The 18587-nt window shown below is 44.0% G+C and overlaps 1 protein-coding gene across 7 annotated transcripts in view; it reads left to right on the top strand.

Annotated features, from left to right (window-relative positions):
- Positions 1 to 2124: 2124 nt before the first annotated feature.
- Positions 2125 to 18587, top strand: part of LOC116497982 (zinc finger MYM-type protein 4-like) — a 41907-nt gene continuing 25444 nt past the window's right edge. For 5 of the 7 annotated variants that reach the window (XM_032202089.1, XM_032202088.1, XM_032202094.1 and 2 more), the window contains exons 1-5: positions 2125 to 2372; positions 13632 to 13674; positions 14073 to 14606; positions 16180 to 16247; positions 16846 to 17016. In XM_032202089.1, coding sequence (XP_032057980.1) covers positions 2331 to 2372; positions 13632 to 13674; positions 14073 to 14606; positions 16180 to 16247; positions 16846 to 17016 — 858 coding nt within the window. In that variant the 5' untranslated portion in view covers positions 2125 to 2330. The remainder of the gene's footprint in view (positions 2373 to 13631; positions 13675 to 14072; positions 14607 to 16179; positions 16248 to 16845; positions 17017 to 18587) is intronic. The other 2 variants (XM_032202090.1, XM_032202092.1) reach the window with 2 other exon arrangements.

The raw sequence follows: 18587 nt of genomic DNA, 5'->3' as shown, positions 1-18587 counted from the left end.
GATGTGAAAAACATTATTCATAACTTATTAAATTATTACTTTCATTAATTATTTCACTGCCAGTGGAATGCTGCCACTTCTAAAGAAAGACTTGACAGGATTTCCTAAACGAATCCCAATATGATGTATCTACGTTTTAGGTCAGAGTTTACATAAGATTTATTCCATTCACTGCTGAAATGGAGCTGCTGCTGCTTAATACCACCCTTTAATTGTGCAAATCAGATAAAGCTAGGAAGTGGAGATTTCTCTTTAAGACAAAGTTTTAATTAGCATTTAGATTATTTAAATAGCAAGGAGAAAGGAACACATTGTTCTTATCAACTACTTGTAGGTGCTGGTAATGTTTGACTGTTCACAGTCAACAATCAGTATCTCACTTGTAATTTCATATTTTTTCATAATAGACTAATGTCTTGCTAACATTTTGAGTGCCTTAAGTATTGGAAAGCATTAAAATGACAGGCAACGTTACAAAGGTTTAAATATTTAGGCTTTAACCTTGAAAAGTTATATTGATTTTTGAAACCAAAACGTGACCTTGCAGGTATTTCAGGTTAAAGGGATACACAAATCTTCCTGGGATTACGTCCTCCGAGTTGGTAGAAACAACCCTCACATGAACTTTTGATTGATGCCAGATGAGGAGAAATGCGGTCAAATATAAAACATCCATCCCAACATTAAAAGCATGTCTGGTTTACAGTTGTACCAACAAATGTTAAATTAGCTAAAAAATTACATAATGGTTCATTCATGAGTGATACAGTAGAGGCACAATAAATACAAAACAGGTCTGTCTATACTCATAGGCTGATTCCAGTGAAGTGAAAAAAAAACAAATGTCCTGCAAATACTCCATGCAGTTCTCGAAACCGCCGTGCAGGCGTTTCGGCACAGGAAGGAAGAGCTCTAGACTCCACAGCAGTACAAAATTCAGAGTGAGCCGACGTGGGCTCAGAGGCGCGTTACATCCTCACTGCAGTTGGCTCGTGATGCGCTACCGTTGTAAAATGACACTTTGTAGTGTGTGGAGCATCCCGCCCAGCGAATAAATAGAATCAGTAAGGTTGGAAAACACTTCCAAGATCATCTGGTCCAACCATCACCCTACTACCAGCGTCACCCAGTGACCCTGTCCCCCAGCACCACGTCCAACCTCTCCCTGAACACCCCCAGGGACGGGGACTCCACCACCTCCCTGGGCAACCCGTCCCAACGCCTGAGCGCTCTTGCTGAGGAGAAATGTCTCCTCATTTCCAGCCTGAACCTCCCCTGGCACAACTCGAGGCCGTTCCCTCTGGTCCTATCACTACTTATTTGCAATAATAGATAAAATATATACTCTCTCCAACAGGTCCAAACCGCCAGCCTCTGGAGTGCTCCATAACGGGAGGTGTGGGGATCCTGCTTCACCCTGCACCACGGGACCGATCCCCACAGCCTCATAGTGCCCAGGGGTGGGTGGTGGGTGGCGGGTGGGTGCTGGGTGCTGCTCTGAGGTGGGACGGACACGGTGTGATGGGAAATATGGGGGAGCTCAACCTCTGGCGGGGTGAGAGGTGAGGCGGGGTGAGGTGAGGTGAGGCTGTGTGAGGGGAAGCCATGTGTGGTGAGGTGATTCCGGGTGACACGAGGCCAGCTGAAGTGACACCAGAGTGATTCCAGGTGACACTCAGTGTGGTGAGGCAAATCTCAGTGACACGAGGCCAGGCGACACCAGGCGGCCATACCACAACCTCATAGGCCACTTGGCCACCATACTACCACTCGAAGCCCTCCAACCCTTGCCCACCTGCCCAGCCACCACCTCACTCCCCATCCCCATCCCCACCTCAGGTCCTCCATGCCCCCCCTATTCCCCCTCCATCCCCCCTCATCCCTGAGGCGCCCCCACCGCGCATGCGCGGGGCTGCCCCGGGGAGGCGGGCCCGGGCGGGGGCGCGCAGGCGCGCGGCGCATGCGCGCTGTGGCCCCGCGCTGGGCTGGGCGGTGCAGCTGGCAGCGGGCTCGCGGCCTGGCGGCTCCGACCCCCCCCCCCCCCTCCCCTTCCCCTCCTCCTCCTCATCTTCCTCCTCCTCCTCCTCCTCTTCCTCAGCCCTGAGGGAGCCGCCGGGACCCCCCCCCGCCTCCAGCCCACGGCAACAGCTCGGGGCTGGCCCCGGCACCTCGCGGAGCCTCCCCCCCGTAGGAGAAGGAAGGGGGGAGGAGGAGGAGGAGGAGGAGGAGGAGGAAGAGGAGGAAGAAGGGGGGGGGGGACGCACACACGCGAGGTTGAAAGGGAGCGAGGAGCCCCCCCGGGCCCGGACAGCTGAGGGGGGGGGCGCGACATGGCGGAGGCCAAGGAGGAGGGGCCCGGCCCCTGCGCCAGGGTGAGTGGGGGGCGTCAAGGGGGGGGGGCTGAGGGTGGGAGGGGGTGGGGTGAGGGGTGCACCCCCGCTGGGCACCCTGCTGCTGTCCAGAGCCATGAAGGGAGGGCTGGGCAGGTGGGGGGCGGTGGGTTTCGGGTCCTCCCGGCTTGGGGGTGGGCTGCCGTGGTGGGTGCATGGAGGGGTGTCGTCCCTCCGGGCCTCCCATCCAGCTGTCCCCAAGGTTTGTGTAGTTTTCTCGCAGTTGCCCCCCCCCCCAGGAGATGTGTGTAGGCATCGTTTCGATCGGCGTCGTGGCGTCGCTGAGCTAATAAACTTAACGGCTAACGAGGATCTGGCATAAAGTTGACGGCTAACGAGGATCTGTCACCACCGGCCGGCCGGCCAACTCAGTCAAACCACAATGTTCTTGGTGCTTTTTGTTGATGTTTTTCACTCATCAACGTCAAACCGTAGCTCGCCGTCAAGGTGGCACTTCCATCCCATGGTTAGGTGCGTGGACGGCAAGCATCGTGGACTGCAAGCATCTCAGCACCATTATTAGTGCTGGTCCTGAGCCTTGGCCCTTCATTACCGCGGTTTGGTCTGTAAGTATAGCGGGCGTCTGACCCTGCTTGAAGAAATACTTCATCCTTTAACCAAGTAGAAGGTTCGTTATTGCCCGTGTCTTGTAGCCCGTGAAGCAACCGAGGGAAAATAACTTTCTAAGCAGTGCTCACGGTAGTCTTGCAACACGTGAAGGCCAACTTCATGCACGCATTGTAATTTTTGATTGAAAACTTTTGATAGAATTGAGGTTAAGTCACTGCTAGCGGGCATTTCAGTTTGTATGGAAGGGTCTTTAGGTTACTACAAGTCTCTGAGCCGTCCAGATCCCTTTTCCCAAAGATGAGGAAGTTTTCCCATTCTCTAGCCTTGCAAAAGCAAGAACGCTATCTAACGTTTCCCATTCCTGTGCTTGAGATGAGTTGCTTAGTGAATTTATTGCAGGGAACATGAAACTTGTGATCGCAGTGAAACTACTTGCTGCTAAGCAGAACGGGTGACCTTCCAGGGTACAATTGAAGGAGTTGCACAGGCGTTTGGCTACGCTGCAGTCATGGAAGTGAACTTCACAGCTGAACTGTCTTAAAGCCGTGTCTTTCACCAGTTGCACTCGTTCATGAGCAAACTCAAAGAATTTTGTGGATTGCTCACAAGAACTACGTATCGCTGGAAGATCAAGATTTTGGCTGTCTGCAAGAAGTTTAAAGGGAAGTAGCTGGATGTAAGACAGTAACTTAAGAAATCTTAAATAAAACTTCATTCCTAGTCGTTGAGATGTTAGTGGACTAAAGAGAAACTTTTATGCCATGACGACAGCCAAGCATTGGAACAGGTTGCTTGGAGATGTTGTGCAGTCTCCATCTTAGCATCTAGTGGTCTCAGCATGCCCATTGCCTTGATACTCTCGTCTTACCTGTTGACAAGTCACCTGGCATTGCCCAATGGAAAAAAAAAAAAACAACCTTTATTCTTCTTAAGGTTGCCGACTGTCAGCTAAGAAATACCAAAGAAAAGCACCTTTGAGTCAGTATCGTCGTCATTGGTCTCAGGAAAAACTGGTTTTGTGTTGGTTAGATAATCATTTGCTAAGTAGTAAGTCCCAAAGTCTCCATCCATTATTACTCCACGTGTCCTTTGGGGACATTACGGAAAACCTCTTACGTGCTGTTGGCACTGACAACATTCTAGGTTCCTGCAGAAGCAGAGACTGCGTGGTAAAATTTACAGATGATCGAGGAAAGTGGCACTTTTTGCAAGCAATAAGTAAGGAACAGTTTGCCAATCTAGCCTGAAGGAAAAGACCTTTCTGGTCCCAAGTTTGACAGCAAGGTTGGTCTGAACTATACCAGAAAGGCTTCTGTGAGATTTTAATGTAAATAGTAGCACCAATGCACCACATCCTGTCAATGTTTAATCTTCAGAGTCTGAGAGGTGAATTTCTTCATCTCTCCCCATCTCAAAACCAGCTTATGCACTAAGATGTTCTTGAGGAACATAGGGAGAAGTGAATTCTTCCAGGCTGCTCAAATGACTGATGGAGACGGCGAAGAATTAGATGAGTATGCTGTACACACAGTGCGCTTACATGGCTTCCATTAAAACAGTAAGTGATGAGGGCTTGGAAAAGCTGCATATCCCATTTCTCTTCCCGAGTGGTTCAGTTCCCATGCTACAGGAAATTAAGGTGACAGACTCTTTCAAATGCTGTGCCCAAGGAATAACGAGCATTTCTTAAATAATGTTCCTTTGTAGGGGAAAAAAAGATTGATGTAATAATTTCTTCAGAGAGAAACTTAGCAAGTGCTGGTGTCCTTTTCAATATTAAAGTCTTTTGCAAAGGTTATTATTCCACAAGTGCATGCACCAAGAGTGGTGTTTTGCAGAATGCATCAACAAGCAGGTGCCATCCTTTAGTTCAAGCCAAAGCATGGGGCAACAAACTGAAAAACGAGGCTTTTGCCAGTGTAAGATAGCGTCCTTAAAGTTCTTGTGGCTAAGCTGTAGTTTTAGAGGTTAATTTCTACTTTAACCTAATTTCTAATCATTAATTTCTAAATAAATTACCTATATAGATAAATATATATTTTATATAACATATTCTAAAGAAAATATATCAACATATTCAACTTTTTGAATAATACCAAGATTAATTTTATATATTTTTTTAATTAAAACATTTGTGGCACTTCAACTATAATTAGTATATAATCTCGCTGTCTTGAACAGTTTGCATTCTGAGTAGAATGATCGTTTATTTACCGCAATACTTGGTCAATGCATTGAACGAGACAGGACAATTTGTGGTGTACAGTACACGCTGCTGAATTTGACCCCTGGGCTCTTGGAAGTCAACTTGGTGCAGATAGGTGGGCACCTGCATGTCTGCGTCTTGCAAAAGATTTTAAGTTTCTCATGGCTTTATTCAAAGATTGGAGGAGATCATCTCATTCAGAAGGTTTTGCTCCTAGACTCCTCTTAAATGGGACAAAGACGATGGAAATGGATTTGTGCAGCTCTCAAAGGATGCCTTGAATTTGCCGCGTCAAAGAAGCATAAATGATCTCAGTGTTTTATGTTAGGGCTCTTCACATGGTATAAAATAAGGAAAAATAAAGTAAGCCGTTTATGCCCACTTGAAGGCCACTTGCATGGTTAGGATGCTGGAAATTCATTTTGAAATCACCCCCAACATTCTTCAAGCAGTTAGCTCAACTTTTTTTTAATCTACCGTCGTTGGATCCCATCATTTCTTCCAGACATTCCCGTTCACGTCGGCTTTTCCATAAATGCCTTGCAGCAAATTTCACGTAGTGAATTCTCTTCAAGGCTTTCTGTCAGTGACTAACTCTGTTCAGGTGACTTCCATCATCCATTTTCTAACGGCGTGGTAACTGCATGAAAGCAGCACTTGCTCCTGCTTTTGCTCGTAACATTTATTCTCTGTGATCAGCCAAATTCCTCAAAACAAGGTTTCTCCAGCAGAGCGTATTTCATCAAGGGCATGTCAGCAGCATTGTGTGCTCTCCGTGTCTATCATCTTAGCTTGCGTTCTGCCTTGCATGTTTTAATAGAAAAAAAAGTGTTTCCACTGGGACAGAAGAGGGAGATAGCTACAGTACACCCTCAAGGTTGTTTTTTTTAATTAGTTGTCCAGTGAAAAAAGAAAAACAAGAGTGAGTAAGACTCAATCTGGGAAAATAAGTAAGGGATATAAAGAACTCTGTTACGGAAAGGTCATGAAAGAAGCTTCATGAACTCTGTAGGTGTGAGGCCGTGATAAAATAATCCTTGCATGCTGCTGATTGCCGGAGCAGTTACATTATTTGTAGAAGCTCGTGCCAAGCTGAAGCAAAAGTCACATCACAGCTGAGTCTGAAAAAAGTTGAAATCTGCTAGCATGAGCTGTGGTTTAGCCATATCAGGAAAAAGGAGACGGATTTAAGTGCTAAGCATGCTGCAGATCGGTAACCTCTAGACCTGGAGTGGATGACCTTTGCTGTCACACTCTTTTCCCATAACTCTGACTCTCTGGAAGTGCTACTCAGAAATTCATGGGAAGTAAAAATGTTAGGCTGTACTTTCCTAGACTAAATTTTACTTTCCCAAACTAGTATTGACCCAACTATATTCTACATATCCAACTGTACGTTGATCCATGCTATATCCTGGCCTTTTTGTAAAGGCTAACTGAGGAACAATGCTATGTATCTCGTTTTGGTTACCATATTTGCTATTTACTTTAGATGCATGTGTATAATTTTGGAAGTAGTTTGAAGTTCTGGGAGGATTTCTCTATAAATTATCTGTAGTGTTCTTATAAAAAAGAGAAACCAAATCGTACTCGGTGGGTATTGGAATGGTTTAAATTGTTGAACAGTCCTAGACAGAAGATGAAGAGATCTACTTGTGAGTCTTTTCTGTCCTCTGACAATACTGGCATTAACTTAGTAATGCTTCGGTAGAAAAGTGTGTTTGAAATCTCTAGATTGTAGAAATAAGTATATTTTCCACTGGCAATCATTGTTTGTAAGCTGTATCCGTACAATAGTTAGCTGTGTAGCTTTGCCAAGGTTCTCTGGACTCTTTCTGCCATCAGTGAACGAGATGGGGATCTCTCAAAGTCCCAGCACAGGAGGAATTGCTTCTGGATTGCATCTTCATTTCCACTGGAAAGAGAGAAAACCTGAAGCAGTAGCCTGATAAACTAATGTTTAGTTGTCTAAATTTAGGTGAGAAGGACCTGAGGCAGAATTAGGATAACTGGACTTAGTTATTCCTACAGGAGAAATTTTGGAGTACTTACTTTATTTCATTAATTTTTGATGGCTTCCTCCTCTTCTGTACATTGATTTAAAAAATATCAGTCTGAAAAGTAAACAGATTTCAGCTTCATTCAGAGAGATGCTATGTGCTCAAGAATTCAGACTTCTCTTCAGTAGGTTCAATGTTGCCTGCTAGGAGTTGTCGTTGAAATAAATAATGAAGTAGGGGAAAACTGCACACACTTAGAGGCTCTCCGGTTCACCACCACTTGTTGTCGTTGGCACCAAGCTCTTGCAAGAAGGGAAAAGACTTGTGGTACCTAATGGTAGATGAGATGATTCACCAGTGTGGGCCCATTAAGATACAAACCATCCTGGGAAGGAGGGCTGATAATCCCCGCTGTGTTTATCAACAAGCAGAAGCTGCTACATTTCTACATTGGCCTGGTTTGCATGCAAAGCCAGCTTGTGGGCTTCATATTTGAGGGCAGATGATAATGAAAAGCAGATGACTTGGGTTTTATATCACTTTATTTCATTTACAGAGGTTTTTTTTTATTACTACCATAACCAGTAGCAAATAATTCCTAACGTATTAATTGTCCTCTTGGGGGAGACATTGAGTAGAGGGATTTTTACTGGGTTGTAGTGCTGGTCCTCACGCCCCAGGTGTTATCCTTGTTGTTTCTTCCTTGTGAAACAAGGACTGGCTTTCCCTTAAAAGATGTGGTGATGGCTCGCGATTAATGAGATATCAGCTTCTAGGCTAAGTGGAATAAAGGGGGCTGTGTGCTTTGCAGAACTTCATCTTCCAAATAGCTATATGCTTTTGAAAGATGTGGCCAAACTATGTAAGTAAACACTTGTTGTCTGGGAAGTGCTGTCTTGTGGGATGCTAAAATACACGGCTGATGTGAAATATTTGGTTTGGAGTAATTGCTCGCCTAGCACCACAGCGCAGAAACGGGTGTTGTTATAATGGATACCCAGGTCTGTTTTTGGAGATTTTTTACATCCACGTAACGTTTTGAATATTTCAGTTTTTCTAGCGTATGCTGTGAGAAGTAGGAGTTGTCCTAATTTAATGTCACGGAGAGATTGAGGTTAACCCAAATGGCAGCGCCACCGGTTGGTCGTAGAGCGTCTTCACCTGCGGTAGGAAAGCTCAGCAGGTAGCTGGGGCGAGGGTTTGAGGAGAGAAATTCTCTGTTTTTAAAAGAAAGCCTTTCTTGTGGATGCCTCGGTTTGTTTGCTTGATTTGTGGTGTGTGTGTTTCTTAATTTTCAAAGCCTGAGCATCCAGCGGGCTGTAGATCAGCACGTCGTGTCTGGTGCCTCTGCAAAAACAGTTGCAAGGTGAAGGCTTCCTGCAGGGAGCTGTGGGGTTTTCGAGGAAGGGAGTGGGACAAAGACTCAAATCTCCCTCTGTTCTGTACAGGTGTAGATAAAAACTTTGATCATTGGGAAAAGATAAGGCATTATCAGGTAACCTTCTGTTACTTGGCAGGCTCATCTGCTTGGCCCCGGATAGGCTGGGAACAGTTTGCAGCTCGTTTGTGTGTGTTTGGGGGAGATGCAGACCATAAGGTCGACAGAGGCTTTGTGTAGAGTCGGCCCATGAATATTCAGGACTCTCAGGAATCTCAGCAAAGTCTGGGGATAGAAAGGGCTGATGCACTTTTGTGCCCAGCGGCTCCCCATGAGTCCTGGTGATTCATTCCCAATTCTGAAAAACTTGAGCCAGAAACGCCTGCAGCACACGCCTGAGTGCTGTGTGCTGAAACTTTCTTGTTTAGATGCATAAAACTTCAGTCGCAAAAATTTCAGATGCATCAGGAGGTGGGATGCAAAGCAAAACTGCAGCTCTTGACCAGGAAGGTAAGGAGCCAGAAGACACAGAAACATGTCTGCCTTTGTCTTTTTGCGTGTATAGATGCTGCTTTGAATTCTGCCTTTAAAATACCTCTCGTAGCATCCATCTCCTGACTCTTAGATCGTTTTTAGTCGCTGATTTAAGTCTTTTGAAGTCTCGAGCTTGGCTCAAATGCCTGCTCAAGCCTGAGCACAAACCTTGCAGAATCTGCAAAGTTCACATCCTCCTGGCTCCACTCCCGAACTGCGGGCTCTGAGCCGCGCTCTCGCAGCAAAGCCCGCGCCGAGCCTCCCGGCACCCCAATGCGGGGCTGCTTTTGGGGTGCTGGAGCCCCCATACCTTGGGTGGTGGCCGGCGAGTGTCCAGCGTGGAGCCGGGGCGGCTAGGGGGCTCTGCAGGCCTGCGCCGAGCGCCCAGCTCTATGGCTCGCCTGACCCCGCCGGGTTCTCTTCCTGCCGCAGCCGTTCTTTTCCTGTAGCAGGTATCTGCAGCAGCCTGGCTCTTTGTTACCCTCTGCTCTTCCCTCCCTAGGTGCCGTGAAGGTATGGCTCGCTTGGTCTGTCTGCGTTTCGGCAAAAAGCAGCTCTGGGAAAGACCTGCTGCTGAATTCTGCTCTCGTGCCGCAGGGTTTTTTTTTTTTTTTCCCTCCCGCAGGAGAGGTGCAGCGCGGCTGGCTGCCTGCCTGCTCGGCATCCCTTCCTAGGGGTGTCATGTGGAAAAGGTCAGGGGATGCTTCCTGGGTTCCCCGCAGCCGGTTCAAGAAGAGCAATTCAATTTTTAAATCATCTTCTTTGAAAAACCTGCACCTTCCTTATCAGTTTGTTGAATTGTGAAGCTGGGGGGGGGCGGTGCTGCAGTGTGTAGTGCAGGGCAGCTGGAAGGGCAAGGAATTGAAAGACCTCTGACTCTTTTTAATTGCACTTTCCTTAACGTCTGCTTCCTTTCCACAGTGTGCTTATGGATGCAGTGAAACCTAAGCTCAAACTTCAGCAGGCTTGTTAGAAAGATGTGTGCTAGGTCTGTAAAGTTGCCGTGGGGTTTGGGTTATTGTTTATATACATTATTTTGCATACAAAACAAGGTTGGAGCCATAGGCAGCTTCTCTCTTTACATTGCACACAAAAACCATCTATTAATTGTCTGATTTATGGATGCTATGGCAACTTCGAATGCTGTTAAAGAATTGAGCAGGTTTTTAGTTATTTCAGACGAGCACTTTGTATGAAACTGTAAGCAGTGCCCTTCTGCCACCCGCTCAAAGCAAGGAGGGGTTAATGCTGAGCCTGGTGTACAATTAAAAAGGATTAGAAAGACATACTTAGTGGAACATCTCTTTGTAAAAGCAGTGCGTTTTCTGGCCGTGAAGAATAGTTAATTTAACAAAAACACACAGCTTCCAGGAATACCTAATTATTTTGTCATCCTTTTGTGTATTATTTATTTATTCCGGCCTGCCTGGGCAGAGCATGGCTTTGTGTACAATGCTAGCTAGTGCGGCAGAGTCACTAAGAAGAATATATCTTAAAACATTTAATTTTCCTTCTAGCATGCTTGAGCTGTTCAGTTTTACACTCTTAGGGAACGCTCACTACCTTAACAGCACTAAGTGTCACTGAGCTATTCCCTGGCAAAATCTTATCCGCGGTGATTAAATGAAGGTGTTCTGAAGTACGACAGTCTTGAGTTTAGTTTTAAAGCTGGAAACGCGTCGTGAGGGCTGTGTTGGGAACCTGAAGCCTGGCGTGTAGGAACCGAAACCTTTCCGTTCTGGATACTTTCCCTTCTGCAGTTATCGGAGACTTAATGAGGGAAATCGAGGTGCCTCTTTCTAGGCCTGCCTCAGATGACCCGTAGGAAATGCCATCGGATGAATCAGTTTTGTGTTTACCTCAGGAGTCCTTTTGTTCCGTTTCAAGCAGTGAATCTTAAAAAAATCTGAGCAGAAGAAATGAAGGGAACTGGGAGTGAATGGCAGCCATCGAAGGAGGAGGTGTGAGGAGTGGAGAGGGGAGTTGTCTGGCAGAGATGTAGTGGAATAACGTGGTAGTGGTAAGTTGGGCGTTATTACGTGGATTTCTGTGTAATGCAAGAGCATAATCCAATGAAAGGCAACTCATTTAAAACTGATACAAGGTGATACATGTATTTTAGGTACCTCTTTGTTGATACACAAAATTTCCTTCTGATAGGGCATTAAACAAGATTGTAAGAGGACTCAGGATTGGAATAGGAGTCAATATAATTGAGAGAATTGAGAGAATACCTGGCAGTAATTCAGAAAAACATATGAGCCCATTGCAGGGCATAGTCCAGTTATGGAATAAGTCATTTATTGGGGATATAAATATATTTGTGTGTGTAAATACATGTGTCCACTCACACAGGTGTACAAAAGCTTGCCCTGCTTGCTGGTCTTGGGATTTACACCTTGTGAGAGTCTCGGTGCTGTTACCATCAGATAGTGGCTCAGATAAGACTGCTGAAATTCAGTTTTATAAATATTTCTAATGTAAGCTTCTGACACAAACCTTCCTCTGCATCCCAAAGCATCTTAAAGAAGATGATCTTCGAGGTGACCTCTTACTTTGAGAGCCCTACTATGGGAAGAGGAAGGACATCCAGCATAGCGTGGGTTTTTTGTAGGATGACCTCGTGGTTGGGAAATGTCTCGGACTCTTTCCAAATAGATTGCGAATGTTGTCAAACTTGTTCAAAATATTTATGGTAGCACCTTGCGCTTGCAGGTGGCCCACACGTGCCAAGTTGTACCTCGTCATTTCTTGGAATTAAATCGTTAATTAGGGAGGCCCGGACTGTTGCTTGTAAAGCGAATGAGATGGTGGTAGAGCTTGGAATGCTTCCCCACAGGTACATGGCATCTCAAAAGAGGCAAGGAGCTGCTTTGATATAAATCTGCTTCAAGAACAAAATGATCTAGTGCTTCATCTCAACTGAGAACTTTTCTCATCCTACCAGCAAATTGGCTGAGACTTTTCTGAAGAAATAACGGCGTTGCTGCTGGGAAGCAAGAAGGGGATCAAGGAGGATCAGCGTGGAGAAAAGGACCTGCGCTAAATGGTTTTGTGTCCCAAGGCTTCATGCTCTGATGTTATTACTGAATGGCAACAAGTTCCCTTCTCTGTTCTGCAAACACAATGCACCGCTGCTCTCTTTGTCCTCAGCATCTGGTATTAGAACTGAGTATATCCAGTATTTATGGGGATTAATTTTCCACTAGTGTAAACTTAGATGACTACAAGTGGACTCACGGATCAGTGCTAAACCTCCACCTCCTTGTGGGATCATTTTAGCAGTAACTCAGGCCTTGCAAACCTTCCTGGAAGGTGTTTGCTCATTTTTTTTATTCTTCTAGTTAATTGTGACGAACAGACTTGCATCAGTCTCGAGGAATATAACATTAATTTCTCTTTTGTTTCCATATTTCACTTTTCCAGCCTCAACTCTCACTGCTCAGAGAAGCTGAAAAGTTTTGGCGCAGTCTCAAATGGTCTTGGTATTCCAAGACAATTTGGACACGTCCTTGCTATTCCCTGTGTGTCAACTGAGCTGGAAGAGCTAACTCCTCTTTGTAGACCTGCAGGCGATATCAGGAGGAGGCTGATGGACCCCTTGCCACCCATGACAATGTGTTGTCATCCTTTCCTGGAGCTGATTTTTGCCAAGCTGGTAGTTTCCCACCACAGCCCTGTGGAATCTCCAGTTTATCGACTCGAGTTCAGTGAAATTAGAGCTCATCCCTCTGCTATCAAATCCCATTACTCTCCTTAAGGTGGCTTAAGGATTGAAGTGTGAGTGGGATCTACCAGGAAAGAAAGCGCAGAGCCGGAGATGCAGGGAAAGGAGAGCTGACTTAATCGCTGTTATCTTGTAGGCAGAAATGAGGAACGCTAGTGAGAGTTGGACATCCAAAAGAGAACTTTAATTATTCTCAGTGCTCACGCTTCCCCAGACATGCTGTCAACTTTAACATCTGTCAGAGAATGTTTAATGAAAGCAGATGTTGTGTGCAGTGCTCAGTCATCATCTGGGTCTTCGTCAGTTGCTCCTACTGGTACTCGTTGTCTCATTACTGTTAGGAAGTAAGAGTTCTGCTTCCCAGTTCCTGGAAAGGAGACAGTCCCTGTTAAAAGGACTGAGCCTCTGGATCTGTGTACTCCCATTAGTGCAAGCTGTAAATGCTGCTATTGATTTGTTAACAACATTTATTTGAAACGAAGGGTTGTAGTGTCAGTACATCATCCATAGTCTTGTCCTGATACAAATATCTCATGTAGGAGTGAAAATTCTGACCTTCCCTTCCCTCCCGTCTCTCCTGCACCTCCTCAGTTGAGCAAAGCTCATTCTCAGTTTTTCCTCTGTCATTTTTTGTGTGTGCTTCTGAACTTCTGGTAACCGTGACTTCTTGGTAATGCAACAGTTTTAAATCGAACTTTGCTTGGGGCAGGAAAGGAAGGGGAAGGAGTTGTGATTCTTTGTGTCGCTTTGGTTTTTGGTTGGGTACGTTTTAGCAAAGTGCATCCGGGTTGACCGAGATAATGATATAGTGCTTTCCTTTTTACAGTTTGAAGATAAATCTGATGCGGTATTTGATATTACAGAAAAATGTAAGTATTTTTATTTATTTACATAAGGCCGTAGTTCAACAAAATGCTTCTTAGAAGTGTTGCTGCTGCCAAAAAAAAAAAGCTCTCTTGCCCTTCTCTTAGCCCTTGCTACTTGTTCCCTCCCTGCACTGCCTTCTGCACAAACGCTACAAATTATATGAATTAATGTTTTTTCTTTCTTTGATGAGTTTTACTCAGTTCAGCTAGTATTTCACTATCTAGTGAGTGGGACAGAACTGTTCCTTTGTCAGCAGTGTTTTATCAGTAATGTTGGTCCAAGAATACTTAATGGCTTCAAGAAATTGCAACATTAGATTAGCAAAGGGCACTTAGAGTCGTCCTTTGTTACATGTAAAGTTGGTGAATTTTCTGACTGTTTGTTATTTTCTTCTCCCTAGGTGGTGAAATCCTGGATGCAGAAATGTCTGAGGACACTGACCACAACTTAACAACCGCCCTCGACAGCGTATCGTATGGAATACAGAATCGAACAGGATCTGAAAACTCACTGCTGGATGATGATGATGATGATGATTATTTTCTGAACTCGGGGGATCTGGCAGGCATACCTGTTGTTGGGAGTGACAACGAAGATGATCAAAACTTCACTCCAAAAGACACTCTCCCTTCCACAATTCATGCTGAAGACCATCTAGAAGAGGGCAAGAGGGTTACAGAGCATGAGCTGGACAGTGAAAAAGATATTCAGATTCAAAATGCAATCCAAAAGGATCTCACTTCACCCTTCGAGCAGGGCCCTGTATTTAAATCAATGCGAAAAGATTTTAGCATAACGAGAGATAATGGCAAAGAGACTTTTTCAACAAAGGACAAGAATAGAGAAGGACATTTTCAAGAACGTGAAAAACGGTTGGAAAAAATCCCTAAAGATATGGATTCTAGATTGAAAAGCAGTTTTCTTGACAAAGCAGGTAACTGTTGGCATCGTAGACCTGACTACCCAGCAAGGAGGAAGAAAGAACTAGACAGAGATTAGCACTAGGGCTAGTTACTAAAAACATCATCTTGGTGAAGATAACATGCCTAGTTATATGGAGGGAAGCATATTATAAAGAACCCTGAAATACAATGAACTCTGTGGTAGGACTAGGGGCCTGGCAGCATTAGGGGGCATCTCATCATCCACAGCTTGTTTTGGAGCCTCATCATATCCTTTGTTGTTACGGTTTACTAAACCAAGCTGGGTGACACCTTAAGCTTCCTCTTGTTTTACTGTCATCTCTAGCCCTTGGAACTCCTTTACAGAATAGATGATGAAATTTAGGTTAAGCTGGAAAGATATTTTTGTGCAAAGTGCCAATTCTTCATTAGTGCATATGCTTAAAGCAGCATGCTTTTCATAGTAACATCACAGAAAGGCTTGCTAGAAATACATTAGTGCCTGCAGGAAGTCAGCCAGGGAGTAACTTGAGATCTGCTTTTCCTGGGAGACTGCTCTCCTTTTTCTTCAGATACTTATGTCTTGGACTTGGTCCAGCCAACATGGAGAGAACCAAAGATGTCTGTAATGTCTGTAATCCATTTCTCATTTGAGGGAGCCTGAAAGTCACCAGTAGTCTTGCTGCCCGCACACCTGGCTTTGATTTCCCAAGCTCTGAAAGTTACGTTAGAACAGTGAATGAAGGAGTTAAGAATAACCAGGCTGGAACATGGGGTTTAATTTCATTCAGAAGACTGTGTGGAGAGAGGGTTGGCCAACAAGTGAGAGCCTCCTGACTACTCGTTGAGATTTACAGCTTACAATTCTGATACTTAAGCTTTGTACACATAATAACAGCGTCTTAATCAGTGCTTCCAGGTTCCACAAATGATAGAGAAACAATACATTTTTTTTTTAAACAAAGAAGAGTTAAAGTTGTCTTTTTACTCTTGCCTTCAGGTAGAAATCAAGTAAAGAATATTTCTGTGCAAAAGACGTATTTCAGAAAATTGTAAATACCTACCGTTACAAGATTGTGGCTGAAAGCCGTGCAGCCTCAGGTAGAGTAGCCAGTAATTGGAACAGCTTTAGTAAATGCTCAAAGGCAGCACCCAGTATCCAGGCAAATTCAGTATCTTTAAAAAGATACGTGCTAAAAATGTATACGCTGCTGTTTCCTGAGAAAAGGGGAAGAGGCAAAAGACCTGCAAAGAAAAAGATGGAAGTTGTTGCTCTGAAAAAAGTATTTTTCTGATTTAAAAGTAGAAATGTGACAGAATTCAGAAGTCACTGGGGTGTAGAAGATCTGAATGAACAACTCTGCCTCAGAATTTTCCAACTATTCTGCTGGAATGGGAAAATAATGACCCAGTAGAATAATAAAAAATGTCAATTCTCTTTAAGGATCACCGTCTTATTTGCAGGGAAGAACGAGGGAGTAGTTTAATACTTCTGAGGTGCTGTCAGACTACGGGGTTGGGGATCAGTATGAGACTCTAGATAGTTTTAAAGGAAATGCATTGGAATCTGTATTCATTTATATTTAATGTATATGTTTTCCTCAGTTCATAATCAAGTAGAAGAAACATTACGGACGCAGTTAGCGCCACAAACTCCAGAAACTAACTTCAGGGTAAGCTATAGATCTTTCAAACACTTTTGCAAGTGCAGCAATATACTGGAATAATTCGAAGTACTTATTTTATATTTGAGTGTAAATTTGAGTGTCAAGAAAACTGACCTTCTGACTCGTAGACATCTTTGCTACTTAAAAAAAGTCTGCGTATAATTTTGTAAAATTTTGCTGACCCTCTCTTTGAAGTGAGGCTTCTTTTGATAGCCACTTTGATGTTCAGCATGGTCTGACTGTGACTGGTGAGCCGATTCTAGACCTGGATGCATCCATCTGACCTGCTGCCTTTTTTCCAGATGAGACAGGGAACAGCTCTATCAACACGAGACACTGCCCAAACAACGAAATGCCCTTACTGACAACCAACTTAGAGAGCTGGGTGGCTTCTGCTTTGTCCAGAGGAGTGAAAAGAATTGGGGGTGGGATGACAGAGGGTGCTGCAGGGAGGTAGAGGCAGCAGCTGCTGCCTTTCATTTCTCCCACCTTCCAGTGGCAGGACCCATTTCTCTTGGTCTGCAACAGAAACTCCCCTTGGCAGCAGCCCAACTCCTCATGGCAGATGCAGGAGGGTGAATTCTTTTTCATATTATTGTTTCAGGAGTCTAGCTACCTATTTTCTAGTAAGGAATCTATTGGACAAGAGCTGGGGAATTCCTTTGCACCAAATATTAGAATTAAGGAGGAGCCTTTGGATGACGAATATGATAAAGCTATGGCCCCACAGCAGGGACTATTAGACAAAATTAAAGATGAACCTGATAATTCTGAGGTAAGTTTCCCATTGCATTTCTCATTTTGGTCTGACAACTGACCGCATAAGCTGGACATAAGTTCAGCAGTTTATTTGGTTTGTTGACCGAAATTTAACTTGAAGAACATAGTTTAGTAGAAGGATTTTTCCCTCTTATAGCACCATGAAACCCAACCCCCCCCAACTCTTTGATGTCATGTTACCATGTCGCTGAAAATGTGATGCTTGTCGGTTAGAGACGAAGCAAAGTGCTGTAAAACTTGCGTGATGAAATCTGTGGCAATATAGACGCTTCAGCTCAACTTGATCTCCCTAGAAAATAAATGACAGATCGTGTTTTTATTGAATATTTTGTGAACTGTCAAGAGTTAGAGCTGTGTAGTTTAAATAGTGCTATTCCTGCTACTTCCCTCTTAACGGTTGTCTTTGCGAGCACAATGGTTCTGTGTTTGTTGTTGTTCAATTAATACTTAGAGGTCTTACCTTACAAAAATATTTGAATACATACAGGTCAGTGAAGTCAAGTGATTTTCTCGTTTGAGACTGACATCTTTTATGATGATATAGGTAAGAGTTCAATAATTGCAAAATGGAGAAAAGGCTGACCTATGGATTGTACGGTGCTGGGGCAAGGATTGCTGAGCTCTCACCTGTCTCTTTGCCACTGGTTTGCAATGCGACACCAAGGAAATGATCCATGTTGCAATTCTTGTCTCCTCACTGCTGATATTTGGGTTACATGCCAAACTTTACATGCATTAAAGGTGCGCAGAACTTCCCAGGGTAATTCATCCCCCTTGCATTGATGGTAGCTCTGGTGTTCTTGTTCAGGCATTAGTTTTTCTAGTATCATTCTGTGTACTCCTGCTATACCTCATCTTTTTTCTGGGCCTGTCTTCCCAATGTTTTTTCTTCTCTTCCCATGCTACTCTTGGCTAAATAAAGTAAAGAAGTAAACTGTACTCGAACCTCTTCAGATTTCCCTGCCCTTCTGATTTGTTCAGTGTCTATGAGATTGTTCATTTTTATTTTCCCTTAAGCATAACCAACGTCAAGCCATGTGTAGATTAGTTAAATCTGTCTGTTCGTTTGTCCTCCCAAGATGGCAGCTGCTGTGTGGATTTGTGTGGAATGTAGTGCAAGATGTCCGTGGTTATCAAAGGTCAAATTAACGAGTAAAAGTGAAGATGTGAAGAATTTGAACTATCTTATTGATCAAAATACTAATTCCTGGAGTAAAATCCTTTGCCTCATACTGGAAAAATATGAGAACTGATGACAGTTTTTTTGTTTTCCTTTAGATAAAAAGTAATATGTTTTAATTTTTTTTCCCCATGCATCCTGAAAGAGAAGAGTGTTTCTTGCTGTAACCGATAGTTGGAGCTGAAGGTTTTTGGCTTCCAACAGTTAAACTGCTGTGAAACTATTCTTGATCATGCACAGTTGATACTAGGATTTGCTTCTGTTTCTCTTACTAGTATTGACTCGGGATAAAACTGCAGTTAAAATGCTTTAAAAAATTGCATTCCTATAAATAGCTAGTTTTAAAATTGTAATATTGAAAAAAAAATGGTGTGGATTTGAATGTT

This window comes from Aythya fuligula, chromosome 23 (assembly GCF_009819795.1).
Source record: "Aythya fuligula isolate bAytFul2 chromosome 23, bAytFul2.pri, whole genome shotgun sequence".
Taxonomy (NCBI): domain Eukaryota; kingdom Metazoa; phylum Chordata; class Aves; order Anseriformes; family Anatidae; genus Aythya; species Aythya fuligula.
This window is presented reverse-complemented; position numbering and strand designations above follow the sequence as displayed.